The 15,081-nt window shown below is 36.6% G+C and overlaps 1 protein-coding gene across 1 annotated transcript in view; it reads right to left on the bottom strand.

The window, feature by feature from the left end:
- Nucleotides 1–454: 454 nt before the first annotated feature.
- The window catches only part of LOC143199365 (uncharacterized), a 57,680-nt gene continuing 43,053 nt past the window's right edge, over nucleotides 455–15,081 (bottom strand). The window contains exons 3-15 of the mRNA XM_076409136.1: nucleotides 11,255–11,387; nucleotides 11,060–11,194; nucleotides 9,853–10,036; nucleotides 8,007–8,238; nucleotides 7,726–7,953; nucleotides 6,858–7,011; nucleotides 6,716–6,804; nucleotides 6,539–6,659; nucleotides 6,304–6,483; nucleotides 5,984–6,249; nucleotides 4,517–4,892; nucleotides 4,033–4,463; nucleotides 455–1,951 (exon numbers count right to left, since the gene is read on the bottom strand). Coding sequence (XP_076265251.1) covers nucleotides 606–1,951; nucleotides 4,033–4,463; nucleotides 4,517–4,892; nucleotides 5,984–6,249; nucleotides 6,304–6,483; nucleotides 6,539–6,659; nucleotides 6,716–6,804; nucleotides 6,858–7,011; nucleotides 7,726–7,953; nucleotides 8,007–8,238; nucleotides 9,853–10,036; nucleotides 11,060–11,194; nucleotides 11,255–11,387 — 3,875 coding nt within the window. The 3' untranslated portion in view covers nucleotides 455–605. The remainder of the gene's footprint in view (nucleotides 1,952–4,032; nucleotides 4,464–4,516; nucleotides 4,893–5,983; nucleotides 6,250–6,303; nucleotides 6,484–6,538; nucleotides 6,660–6,715; nucleotides 6,805–6,857; nucleotides 7,012–7,725; nucleotides 7,954–8,006; nucleotides 8,239–9,852; nucleotides 10,037–11,059; nucleotides 11,195–11,254; nucleotides 11,388–15,081) is intronic.

Here is a 15,081-nt window from a genome sequence, read left to right as displayed (position 1 = left end):
CATTGAAGCAACTGGTCCAACCTGAGCAATTAGTTGCTGGTGGACTTTTTGACAGCCACGGACCTGCTCCAACACTTATAACATTCACTGAGAAATGAGATATTTATATCCTTTTACGTTTTAATTTGTTTTCCTAAATGTCTTGCCTTTAACTTATTTTACATTTTATTTGTGCTATACATTGTTAGCGTTATATTATATGTTATATATTTACTGTATTGTTTAATATATATATATATATATATATATATATATATATATATATATATATATAAATTAAATACTACATTGTAATCGACCCTAAATAGCCCAAGAGGCTGATGGGCTGTAAAAAAAATAAAATAAATAAATAAATAAAAGCGTGAAACATGCATATTAATACATATGCATAATCCTTTTTCATGTACCTCAAGTAAATTGTTTTTTTCACGGTATCTAAATAAAAACATCAACACAAAATTAAATTTTTTATTGGTAAGATTAGTTGTTGAATATATACAGAGGTCATTAGTATATAGATGTATATATATAAAACGTTTTACACTAATATTACATATCACAGTAATGTTAAAATGTTCATAATTTTCATCCCGACCTGAAGACGTTCACGCTTCGAAACGTCCGTCGCTCGTCAATCTGTACCACACGTCACCACCGTACGCGTCCTTGGCTGTCATCTTGACATCCACATTTTTCGTATTTCGGATCAAAGGATGCACCGTGACGGCTTTGAATGGGGAACTCTTGGATGTGGACGTCTTTTTCGGAATCTTCTGCACGTAAGATTGAAACGGTTTCTTCGAGGACGGTTTCTTGGTAGTAGAGGTGGTGGTGGTTGTGGTCGATGTAGTGGTTGTTGTCAGATCCTTGGGATCGATCAGGACTGTTAAAGGAACGGAGAGAGTCTTATTTGTTTTCTCCCCACGCTTCGGTATTCTCTGTACCACGTTCCTTTGGCTCTGATTCGTTTTGGTGGCAGTTTTACCGACGATATATTTTACCACCGATACGTTGGATTTGAACGAGAACGGATCGTTTGGCAATAAGCTGGCCCAGATTGATTTACGCGTGTTTGTTTTCGGTGATTGGGTGGTACCAGATTGAACGGTCGAGGGATTGGTATCAACAGGTCTGAAAATGTTTTTGTTCCATCGAGAAAGTGTTGATGGTGTGGTTTGTTTGGAACGTGCGTTCTGGATAAAGATGGGCGCTCTGCCGGAAAGCAGTCTGAGCAAAGGGAAACGAGGTTTGGCACTGGGAGTTGGGGCAGTAGTACTCGAAAATGGTAGCCTGTTTGATTGAGTAGTACTATCAGGTACATTGGAAGGATTTTGTAAAATAATTTTTGGCTGTATTGTCACGCTACTCTGAGTAGAACCACTAGTAGTACTTTGTATAATCGTATTTTCATTTATTTCTGTTTTTCTGGTAGTGGTACTTGAGAATTTCGAAAGAGTGGCTTCCGTACTAGTAGTACTGTCTTGAGAATCCGGACCAGAAGATCCTATGAACAAATTAACGTGAACGCTGTCTTCCTGCAGACCAGTGTCGTTGTTCGACTCCCTCTGGACGTTCATGGTAACGTTCGGCTTCTGCCGGATCCAGATCAAGTCCGTCCACTTCCTCGGCGTATAACTCTCGACAATGGGAAGGATATTCCGCCTTGTGTAGTCCTGGGCCTGCGTTAGGATCTTGGCGAAGCCCTCGGGCAAATACTGGATGGCGCTAACGAAATTATCCAGAGGCCTGAAGTTTTCATCCGACTGCGTGGAGATTTCTTGCCCCTGCTTTCGCTGCTGCTGCTTTACCCGCTCCGCCACCTTCGGTGACCTGGAGGCGTCCTGGCGCTTCGTCTTCGGGCTCGGCGAATCGATTTCGATGGAGAAGGAAGAGTTTGCACGGTTGAACGTGTAGGTGTTAGTGAGTTTGGAAGTTGAGGTTATGGAAGAGCCTAGAAGAGAAAGACAGCAAAAAGAAACAGAACCAGACAGGGTGAAAAATGAAGAGGCACGGTTTGGGGACAATCTGTCACTACGAGGAGAAATTATTACCGATTAATATGTCATTTTTCTTAAATTTAACATCTTATTCATCGGTAACATTTTCTCGTTGTAGTAACTAGAAAAAATATGGTTGTTCAGATAAAATTTAGATTTATAGTTACGTAATAGTTAATTGTTAATTGAAAAATACTGAGGCAGAGTTAGTAGACGGTCTTGGAAACTTTGAAGAATGATAAAAATATTTTTTAAAGTGACAGAACTTGTCATATTGTTCACCACAAACTACTTCGATTGGTATTATTTATAAACCTTCAGTACTCCTATGGGATAAATTCATTTACGTTCTAATTGTAACCATTGAATTCGAATAATACCAGGCGTACCGAAAAGTCATTACCGTTTTTTTTTTTTAAGAAATCTACCTAATTTTCAAGAAAATGGAAAAATGTATTTATTCAAAGTATTAATTATTTGTCTCCATACATCTTGCCCATCTTTCAGGCAATTTATGAATGCCATCCCAAAAAACTGTTTGTCTTTTGACTGTCCCCTTGTGACGAAAAGTCGAAAGTCGGGCGGGGCAAGGTTTGCAGAGTACGGCAGGTGCGATAATATATCCCATCCAAGTGCTTTAAACGCTTCCTTGGCCGGTTTTGCCTTATAATATGACGGGCTATTCTGACTTTCGCCAGTTCTGGCCCAACATTTGTTGTCGATAGTGATCACTATTAACTGTTTCACCAGATTTCACTGATCGCATCTTAAACCACATTTAAAGCTTCTGCCCATTGGTTTTGAGTTTGGATTGGATCTTCATCCGATAACTGCTGCAGTTTTGCATCTTCAAACGTTTGGTTCTGTCAAAACGCTCTGATAGTTCTTTGTTTTTCATATCAAAATCGCCATTTTTTAATTTTCGAAACCACACCTTACATGTTTTTAAGTTTAGAAGGGTCTCCTGTAAATTTATACCAGAGAACGATGAATTAAGATTTCCCTTTCAAGGAATTGTAAATCTATGACAGTGTTACATTGGCGAACTATAACATGTACAGCTTGGAAGCTTAATATCAGTAGAATGAAATGACATATGTGTTAAATCATAACATTGCAAGTTAAGCCTAGCGACATCTGTTAGAAAAAATGATAATGACAACTGATAATAAGGTAGTTTACTCAAAGAAAGTTTAGAGTTTCGGGCTCCTAGGAATATTGAGCAAAATAATCTATACTATTTGTATCGAAATAAGAAAGCTAAAAAGACCTGGAACTGTATTAAAATAAAATAAATATATTAAAATAAATAATTTTTTATATTTAAAATAAATTTCATATTTCTATTTGTTGTTTATATTCAAAATACTGTTGTTTCAAAAATATGGCTCTTTTACAAAATCAATTCAGTATGTACCATAAATTCGTCGAAATTCTTTAAGGATAAACATGTATCCCACACTAATCAGTTTGTATGTATAAAAATTACTTGCACTATCTGTCAAATGACAGTTAAACTTCTCCAAAATTCTATCACCTTAAAAAAACACCCATAGAGTAGAATGACATTTGGCAAAAAATAAAACCGATATTTGCGATAGTTCTTTGTTTATTATTATCGTTCGAAGTATAAACCAGTCTAAAAATAAATAATAAAATATATATAGATATATACAAGTAGTCTCTAAACATCTTCTAAAATTTCATTTTATTTAGGAGGATAAATCAAAAAGTAACATGAAAATCTTGATACTTGCTTCGAGCTGTTCGTTGGTATCGTGACGTAAATGACTTTCTAACTTACCCTCAACATCTCCCTCCCACCTCGACTGACCTCAAGCTATCAAGCAAGCCTATTTGGTTTTATCTCGATATAATAGACTAGAATTATTCCGATTAGAAAACAGAATTGAATTATTTCAAACTGACTAAAGCACATCGCTTAACGGAATGTATTTTCTCTCTGCACCGCCCTCTTCGAAGACCGGTAAGTTTACGAAAATGCTTTTTTTCTTTGACCCTTTTTCACCCTTACTTTGCACGGAGCTTGTTTCCGGTGATTGCGTCGTGGACTCCTTCCTGGCGATGGTGGCTTCTTGTTTCTTCTTAGAAATGCGCTGGATGTGACTGTATTCCTCGGTGGTGCTGAATACCGGTATGATGGGCTGCAGGGTGGGGAGGTGTAGGGTTCTCGCCTCGCCCGGGACTTGACCCACGACGACCTTCCTGGACTGTGCCGGTTCCTGAACTTCCGTCTCTTCGTAACTCAAAGGAATATAGACAGGAGCTGGCTTGGGCCCGATGAAGTCGGATATAAAGCGGGGGGTGTAGGTACTGACTAGGGGCAGGATATTCTCTCTTGCATATTTTTCTGCTTGCTCGAACATTCGGGCAAGTCTCTGCGGTAGTAGTTGTACGGTGGTGACGATGGTATCCAACGGGTTACCGCTTGGTTCACCACCAGGTCTACAAGCAACAATAAAATCAACTACATCAAGCACTAAAACCAAACGACTTACCTAACATCGGGCTGATAATCTTTCAGTGATTTAGATTCACCCTCGCGCCTGTTCTGCTGCTTTTTATCCATTTCCGAGATCGCCACGTCATAGTCGGGCTTTCTGACGCTATTAGTAACGTTTTTGGCCATCTCCCCCATGTCCGTGTCAGTGATCTTCGACGTGGTGGGACCCAGAATGGGCTCGGTGATTTCGGGTTTCGCCTTCTCCGGATCGTGAGACCTCGCGTTCTTGGTCGACTGTGCTTTGAGAATGGGTTCCACCACCTCTCTCTCGACGCCATCTTGATTCTTATTCAACTTATCCGAATGGGCCAGGCGAGTGTTAAATGCTCGACTAGATTCAGCTTCGTTATCCAGGAAATTACTTTCTTCTTCTGTGTAGAGAAGAATTAACAAAAATTGAAAGGAAATTACAAAAACATAGGACAAGTAATTCGTAATATTAATCAAATATAAAGTCGAAAATAAATAATAATAAATTAGAATATAGAACTGATGGTGTAAAATGGAAATGGGTGAGTTTATAAAGAAAGGCGTATCACATTCTGTGATATTAATATTATGCAAAAAAAAAACGATTTTTTTTGTTTGTTTTTACATCAACTGATTCTTAGACATCCGATGATATATAGCATATGCTGATAAAATATTTTTGCTATTTTCAAAGTCAATGAAAAGTTGTAGCAGTTATAAGTCGGAGTCAACCACCACTTTCACATGGGTTGGGCACTTCTGCTTTATATTTACTTTGTAGTTCAAAAAAGAATTTCTTGTTAACATTTGTAAAGGTTTAAGTTAAGAATGGAAAGAATGCCGGATTAATTTGTTTTATGTTTGTCAAATAAAAAACTTCAACATCAAAAATATCCAGACAAAAAGACAGGTGATGTTAGGAAATGATCCACCACTGAAGAATGAAGCTTTAAACAATTGCAAATAGAAAGGAAACGAAATACTCTATGGATCAAATATAGAGTATTAATGATAGGAAAAAGCTTCATAGTTTAAATCATATTAGACCTTTCAAACACATTTTCTTTAAAGTTAAGTGTGTTTCCACTGTAATTGTCTCGCACCAGGCATCTATTTTAACTAAATTAACGTACAAAATTACGAGTACCTTTTCCTTTTCATAACCACAAATATTATTAGCCTTTTAGAATTTATGAAAACTGAATTACTTTACTCAAAAGTCAATTACTCCAAAAATGTTCAAGTCATTTTAGCTCTTTCCATAAGCATAGATTCTCAAGCTAAAATGTCATTTAGTGTTTTGGATCGTACAGACTGTCAACATTTGCATCTTTGGAGTCCTCTAAGACCCATTGTTATGAACATTTTAGTCTGATATTAATATGTTTTTAATTTTTGTCAAAAAATCGCCCTCATTCAAAGAATAATTTGATAATATAAATTTACCTTAACAAAAAACGTACTACCAGTCTTGTTTACATTTAAAACTTACCAGGTTTCCATAACGGTGAGTTAGAGAAGATGTCTTTGTCAGACAGTGAGGCATCATCATCCTCTGTCTCCTTTATGCCAACTTTGATCACTTGAGTAGGGACGAAGCCAACGTCGATTTCTTTATCGCTGTCGTAGCTTTGGTCCTGCATTCTGTCATCTGCTTCCTTCGGCGAATCTTTTTCTGGATCGCATTCCCCGGGATGCAGTGGCAGAACCACCGGTACTCCTGACTCCAGCTTCAACGACTTTTTACAAACCGACGACCTAAAGTTAGTAAGAAAAGTTAGGGTAATTTGACGCATATTTTTCATCGATTACATTTTGCCGAAACTGTCCATCAGTGTCACTCTGTCCACTTTCCACTGAGCCAATCCAGAGGACAACCATCCGCTGTACGCCGTGTAAAGTATCTCAATTCTAGTTGGCTGAGACAGAATGGGATGAGGCACAAGTATCCTCGATATGGACCCGCCTAGTTTCATTTCTTCATCCTCCTTCCTGAAAGGAAATACCTTATACACCGACAATAGGAAACCAGTCAACAGGGACGTACCTAGTCATCATAAATGTCTCATTCAAAAACGAATCTCCGATCAGCGTTATCTGAATCTTGCCGTAACTTTTCACTGGTACGGGACCAGGCGTGCTTTCGATTTTCACCAAGTACTGGTGAGCTACAAAAGGGAAATTATACTGAACTATTTCTCGACTATATCGAAGATGATAGTACCACAAAAAGGTTCCTCGTCCCTTGTTATCAGGTACAATTGACCACGGCCCTTGGATCGGTCCGCGTAATATCCCATGTTCCCACATTTCCTATCATAAAAAAATATTTTCCACAAAGCTCCTCATCGTAAAAACCGACCTACCTTTCGTCAGAGCACGGAAAACATTTTCCCGCTATAAAGTCGTCGTAGGAGTCACAGGGGAAGGCAGGGAAATGGCACCTGGGTGACACCGAATCGATGAAGAACTTGTAGGCTCTCCGATGGTTACACAATGATCGACCTTCGACGGCTGATGCTGAAATGTACAGACAGATATTGCGTGGATTATAATTACCGCTAATTAATGGCGAAAAAGCACATTGCGTGTTATTCTTGTATAATATTTCGATCATTATCACATAATTAGTCGGAATAATAAAACTAACTAACTTTCTTTGGGATTCAGGGTCGGCCAAAATAAGAGAAAATATTGAGTGAAAAAACTTAATATTATGAGACAATATTCTTAGAAGAATTGCAGGTATCTTCATACGGTATTTGTATTATTCTATAAAATCTCCTAATTTTATTACTACTAGTTTCGTTTTAATGCATGCACCTCGATTACTATAAAAGAAAAAAAATTGTTGCGAACATGTTGGGAAAATGATCATTCATTCACAAACTTTCAATATGTGGTTAACTTCGCCAGGCACAATATAGCAAGAAAATCAATCGCTAGATCTCCAGTCATGTAGACAATAAAACAAGGATTTTGAGTAGTAAGGCATTTTCTTACCTTCCATATTGTAAGGATCTATTTGTTATAATGAGCTTGAATAGGGCTTTATATAAATAAGTCTACATGCAATTAAAGGCGATTCGACCAAAACAATGCCGGGTCTATAGTACAGAGAGATTATCATCACATTCACAAGATTATTCAAGATTAAATTTCTTTAAGAATGAACATTAAACAAGAAACAACGCTGATTACTTTTTGCAACGTTAATATAAAACGACGACTTACACCAGATAATATCACTGACGGCACCCACGAACAGATGACTACAGCCCTTCTGCATCCTACCGCCGTTGGGATAGAAATCCACGTGTCCCATGGGCTGCGAAGAACCCAAGCCCCCCAGAATCAGATTCTCTCCGTTGCTGTGGATGACATCCACGAAGGCGGCGTCGGTCTGGTCCAGTCGCGCCCTGGTGTCCTGCGACTCAAACAGCGGTCCGGCCGGATCTAAACCTGTACGAGACGGTCGCATGATTTAGCGGAGATGATTGTTATTCCGGTCGTACCCGTAATGCGGCTGAGGTTTCCCAGATCGGCGCCAGCAAAGCCAGCTATGTGCGCACCCAAGCTGAATCCAATCAGGTGAGTGTCTCTGAGAGACAGGCCATTTTTGTCGACCAGTCCACGAAGTAACAGCGATAGCTGTTTACCCACCAGACGGGTGTTGGCTGACGCTTTCACGTAGTTGGGTAAGGAGGCTCCGTTAGACCAATCCACACAAATAGTATTGACCTCTTCCTAAAAACGATATTCTTGTATATCATAATATTAGAGAATTAAGTTAAAATACAATCTAGAAGTTGTTTCTTCAGCATGATTAACATTTTTGGGGTTTTTCTGAAGGTTTGCTCATATTCTGCAAACATGCATTGCTTTTATTGCACTATTTTTCAATTTATATCAATTGATATTTATGTAAAATATTCATGGAGTTACGAATGTATGTATTTTTTGTATTTATGTAACACTAGCGACCCGCCCCGGCTTCGTACGGGTGCAATGCTGATACTAAATTAAATACACTACAGAAAAAATATGAACATTGTATATAAAAACATAACGGCCCGCTCCGACTTTGCACGGGCATAAAATATATATGCCTATGTCACTCAATGAAAACATGATTAAAATCGATCCAGTATTTTTGGTTCATTCATTACTGCCCTTGGCCTGCACGCATTAAATTTGGAGTAAAACAATTCCTCTTCCCCTATACTTACTATGAAGATTTCCTGCTATCTTTGGAATATCTAAATTCATACAATTTTTATTACATTACACATTTTTAAACGCAAATTTTAAATTTGTAATATCTCCGAAAATATTTGTTTAATTTACATGCTGTAAGGAACCATATTGACCTATATTTATTGCACACTGTATTTAAGGTACTTAATTCGATAAGGATTAATGCCGTATTGCTTAAAATAGCTTTTTATGGTGTACAATACTGTAGTACATTAATTTGATCTAACTCGTAGGATTAGGCAGCGTTTTTGCTAATTGCTAAATAAGCCTAAAAAAATAGGTTAATTTACGACATCACGTTAGAAACCTCTAAAATTAGCAGTGTTGCCTTAGTATATTATGCATGTATTATACATATAAACCGTCCTATTGAATCACTCTATCTATTGAAAAAAACCGCATCAAAATCCGTTGCGTAGTTTTAAAGATTTAAGCGCACATAGGGATATAGGGACAGAAAAGGCGACTTTGTTTTATACTATGTAGTGATGTCTCTTTAGAAAGTGTAATTTTGCCCCAAATATATCACACCAGACATATAAACTGATTTCATTATGTAATGTCTTAAAATTGAACAAACTTTATCTCCAACAAGATGGGCAACCACAAAACAATCAGTAAACTACTGAAACAATCGGAAAACTACTTGAAATATTTAGTATAGTCTCTTTCTTAAACTTTTCGTAAATCTATTGACAAGGCTCTAAGAGAAAGTCACAAACAATCAAAAATGCGATTCTTTATGGGGAAACAAAATTGTTGTTTTGACTACTTTTCTCGCAATTATTCCATACTTTCTCACTATGTAAACCTGTCTTGGACTTCCGCTAATATTTTAGAACCAAAACTAGCCAAATTGGTCCGGCCATTCTCGCGTTTTAGCGAGACTAACGAACAAAAACTCATTTTTATGTATATATAGATTATTAACATAAAAATAATGTCAAATACTTTATTGTACTGTCGATCTAATTAAAGAATCTTCTTATAATTTCAGTTCAAAACTTGAAAACACCCTGCAGGTTATTATAGCTTTCATAATTTCGCAAATTATAATGGATCCCCAATGTTTACCCAATTATATCGAGCGAGATGTGTCCTTACCACTGCCATAAGAGCGCTACGTATCTCGTATGCCCAGATGTAGCCGCAATCGCTGCCGAAGCCGTGGATCAGTACCTTGGTGGGCAGGCTCTTGTTAAATCCGCTCTTGGCCCACTCGAAGGCCTCCGTCAGTTTGTCGAAGGGGATTTCCGCAGGTGCCGACCCGCTACGCCGTCGCCTGGTCCTATTCAAAGGTTACCGTTAATTGGTTGTATGACGACAAGCTATAATTTCAGTCGCAGTTATCTTCGTTTAAGTAACGGCATATTAGTTTATGTACCGAGCCAATTTTTTTTAATAACCCTCGTTAATAGGTGCAACTGTACAAGGCGATTTAAGGAGTTACATGAATTTCTAGATAAGGCGAAAGGCAATATATTTTAAATAATTTCCCATGATCTAAATTCAATAGCACTGAAAGCCTAGAAGTTTTTAATTATTATATGATTTAATTTACTATCATTTACAACGTAACCTAAGCAGTATTATATGTTATAGTTCAGATTTTTAGTACAGATAAGATCGTCTGCAGATTGTCTACAATGTTCAGTCAATGTTATTATATGTATATGTATCATCAAAAGTAGCAGTGAACTCACGTCACTATAGATAAATAGATAACCTATTGCAGTTTCTAAAATTGTTTTAATACCAGAAAATATTTTTGTTTTTTTTTTGGAAAAAGCTAAAAGTTAAAATGATATGTGATTAGGTCTTGTAAATCATAATATTTTTAATAATTCATTTATATAAACAGGAATCCAACAAAAAAACCAACAGGTGGTCGGCTAAGGCTGTAATTAACTAATAGTTTGAAAAACATATTTTAAGTAATGAATATACCATGTTAAAGAATGAAAATATAAATGAAACGTTTTTTGTAATTTACTTTTTTATTAATAGGACTGAAAAAAGGGACAGAGTACTTCAGATGTCTGAACAATATTGCCACAGAGGGTAACTTTTCCCCCTATCACTGCATATTCAATCAAATCTAAAAACTACAAGACAAGGTAAAGAATAACTACAATAGGCATGTCGAGAAAGATATACACGCAAGAACTGTTCGGATATGTGGAAAATATTGTCTACAATAACACCCTTCGGCTTGGATGAACTCCATTAGACGCACAGAAGAAGAAATTCATGTTACCCCTTAAGAAATATAGCTGCATAATATTTTCAAGAACAAAAAATTGTCACACACCTAGCGGGGTACATCAGAAACTTCGTGTTTATCTCCTCGGGCTTGTTGGGCAACATGTCCAGGTACCCGAACGGTCCGGAAGCCTCGAAACATCCTAACTCCGGATAACAAACGCTCGGTTCCTCTCTCTTTGTCCTGAAAAATCACCAATTACCCTCACCACCGTCAATTTGATTCGATAATAATTCAACTGACCTGTTGGTGGACCTCCTCAAGTCTCTACGCTTCTGCCAGTCGTTCATCGACTTCATCACCGCCCTGTACACCTCGGCATCGTGCAGATCCTCGGTCAGGTCCAGGTAAGATTGAGGCCAAGGCAGGCAGTCCGCTGAACGACCATGAAAAAAAGCACAAGGAGAAATTATTAATAAAAGGACAATTAAGACTCTTGGAATCGACGCTTGGGGAGGGGGGCGTCTTTTATTCTCCACGCCGAATTACCTCAAAACAAGCGGCCGCCTAATTCTCGCCAACCCTTGAGAGAGCGAGCCGCGCCGTCAGCCGAATGACTGTAATTAAATTTCGTTAAAATGAAGGCGACAAATACGCTTAAAGTCGTTACAGCGCCTTGTCCGTTTCCGGTAAAGAATCGCTCAATAGGCTCGTTAATAAATGACGCTCCATTAAAATAATCAATTGTGATAATTAATTCTCGAAAGATGCTCCAGATTACTGATAAAAAACCTACATTTATCAGTGGTTCGTTCAAGAAAATGGGATCAAAGTAGAGAATAGTTTAACCAACGATGCGTTTTTAAATACTACGTTGTTCAATAATTTCCAAGAACATATGTTCCTCAACAGTAAATTACTTAAAAAAATTTCTCAGAACAGAAGACTTCTCAAACTAAAGAATGGTTTTAACCCAGTTCTTCCGCTCTGAAGAAGGTTCGTATAATGTAAAAAGGTGCATTATATCAAAAGTGATAAAATAATACATTCAGCTTTGCAAATTTGCGCACCAATTTATATGAATAAATTCGCGAAAAAAGATCCAGTTACAAAAGAATATTTTTTACTATATATTTCAATATCTAGCTTATTTGCTATAGAACCATTGTCAAGACTTTTTTCCGTTGAAAACAATTTTTATCAAACAATAATAATTACCGTAAACACATCTAATCTACTAGACAAATCTACCGTCTATTATCTCTTTCTCCATATATAATTTCCTTCCCTTTTTATGCCTATTCTTCTTGCTTCGACCGAGCTTTTTCTTCTCATCTTAAGCATTTCTCTAATACAATCATTGTAAGTTCGTCTAGGTCGCCCTCTGATTTTTCTTCTGCTCATTTCTTGCTTTCTGTGTTCTGTCTTTCATCATCCATGCGCGGTAAGTATCCCCACCAACTGAGATGTCTACATATATATGTTATGTTATGAGAGGAAATCATAAAAGAGAAACTAAAAATATAATTAAAATAAATGAAAATGAAGGGGGGGGGGGCTTCAATGAGAGCTTTGTTAGATATCCTTTTAGAAAAATGTGAAAAAAATCAAGCGGCGTCAGGTCCGGACGATGTTGAACAACTGACTCTTGGCTCAGTTTTAATGAAACTATGACGGGAGGTAAAGAAGCGTTTTAACAGAGGAATCAGACGGTCTCTGTTCACAAAGTTCCACCACGCCACCCTGTAATCTTCATCGTCAAAATTATCGTCATCTTCTTTCTCTCTGTCTATTTTCGTGTGTTTGAATAATACACTCTCGATGGAAAACTAGCTGAAGGGGCTGCCGAAGAGAGTGCAAACATTTTAAGGTCTCCTTAAGACGCGCGAAAATAAGCATAAGTATGAGGAGCCATGAATAAAGCCATTCTGTTGGAGGGCTTCTTGAACCGTGACAAATTTTAAATAAAACCGATCAATCTCGTTGACGTTATCTTAATTGGTTATTAAAGATACATTTAATGGAAAATATCGGGTGCCGGGGGAATTTCCATACTTTATAAATTAAGCGGAATCATTCTTCTACTCCGGGGAAGTCGTACCTCCCACGTTGTTCTTGTAAATTACCAACGCGAGGTGTTTTATAAAGAAAAGGGTGACACTTAATGTTATTTTTTAGTGTATATGAAAAGGTAATTCGTTATATATGGAAAACTAGGACAATTCAAACAGACCGAATGTCAATGGAGTTTGGAAAACTTCTTCAGGACTATATTTATTCAAAAGTCGACATTTTAAATAGTATTAACTTTCAAAAAATAGGTTTCAAAATTATTTCAACAATTAGTTTTAAATTGATACAATTTCAAGAATTGTGTAATCGATTAAACATTACTTTTTGATGTAGAGAAATATTGTTAAAGTGAAACATTGACTTGTTCAGCGTTACGATGATGCTGTACTAGGAGTTGGAAGAGAACCCTGGATATTTCTTCCTTTCTACTGTCACCGGTCGCTATTTTCCTAAGGCAGATGAAGAGGCACTTACAAGAAAAAATTCTAAAAATTCATTAACATCATCTAGTACATTGCTGATTAAATCATCCTCTAAAGATTAAAGAGTAGAGGTCTCTGAAGCGACAACTTCCTATTCAAAAGCTGGTTTCAGAAAACTTAGCGATATAAAAACAATACCTGAACACTAAGAAAAAATAACTCTAAGATGGACTGTAACATCATAGGGACGAGAAATATCCCTAAGCATCAATTAAATTGACACCAAGAAAGAATGCTAAATGATTAGTAGCGATAGAGAGATAGAAAACGCTGTCTTGCTGATAGACCAGATGAGTCATTTGTGACAAAAAGATTTTGAAAAGGAGTTTGATGAAGATTATGTGATTGTGAGTATTAGTTACACCATGGCTGCATAAAATATATTCATGAAATCATGAAATACATGTTACTAAATAGAAACAATATATTAGTTTATATTATTGTACATGATCTAAATATTTGACATACTCCAAAAATACTGTTGGAAATTTCAAACCTGTTCTAATGATGTTTGCAGCCAAATATATGGTTCAATTCTAATTAAACAATGAATATACAATATAACAGTTTAATACACATTGTAGAAAAAATTATCATTTCTCCCTTACCTCCACTATGTAAGGGAACTTATTTTTACATCAAAAATGTAAAATCAGTGGACTAAAATACGAATCATCTCAACATCCAGCTTATTCGTTAAACTTAGATCTGTCTGACTTCTTGCCTTGCTCTTACCCCAAAACATTATCTCATGGAAAACGATTTCCATTAAGTGAAGCTTGCTTTTACACGCATTTCCCAAAAGCACTACTAATAGTGTATATTGATAAACCAAAGAACGAAACCCCGAAACTAATTATGAAATAATTTCACTTTCCACCATTGCCTAAAATCATTTCGCTTTCTTGTCCATACCCGAACTTGGAGACACCAAAAGAAACATCAAGATTTCTCTTCAGGTCGTTTTTGTCACTTAAATCGGTCGCTAATTGTTTGGACGTGTCTTCAACAACAATTCAATTCAAATCAAATTCTAATTTTACTTTCAAAATGGTTACAAGCATGTAAATCCAATAAAATTTAACGGCTAAACACATTTAGAAAACGGTTCTGTTGATGTCAGTTTTAAGATGACATACCGAACATTGGATGTTTTTTACTTTAGTTGACCTAAATAACAATAATCTCAATACCAATTAAAGGCTTTTACAAAATAACACGGATTTCAAAGAAAGTTAACATAAAATAATTTTACTTTCATACATATCACTGTCTAATAATGTTTGTTTCTCGCGTTTGTTTGTGAATTCAAATATATGATAATGTTATGGAGTATTAAAAAATAATCAAAGAACGTTGGAAAGTAATCCTAATTTTTTTTTCTTTTTTTTTCTTTTTTTTTACAGGCCAAAATACCATTCATTTAAAAAAAGAACAGGTAAACTCGATTAAAATATACAGCAGAGCACAAGAATTGAAATCATGGTCCTTATAAACAAGGGCTACATTGAGATTTTAACTTAAATTGTGAAGATTAATCAAAACAGAACTCTTTAAGAATGATAGAGGAGGCCT

Source organism: Rhynchophorus ferrugineus, unplaced genomic scaffold, assembly GCF_030347505.1.
Source record: "Rhynchophorus ferrugineus isolate W39M unplaced genomic scaffold, kcgeb_rfMv2 rfM7, whole genome shotgun sequence".
Lineage (NCBI taxonomy): Eukaryota > Metazoa > Arthropoda > Insecta > Coleoptera > Curculionidae > Rhynchophorus > Rhynchophorus ferrugineus.
Note: the sequence above shows the minus strand (reverse complement) of the source record. Positions and strands in the feature narration are given on the sequence as shown.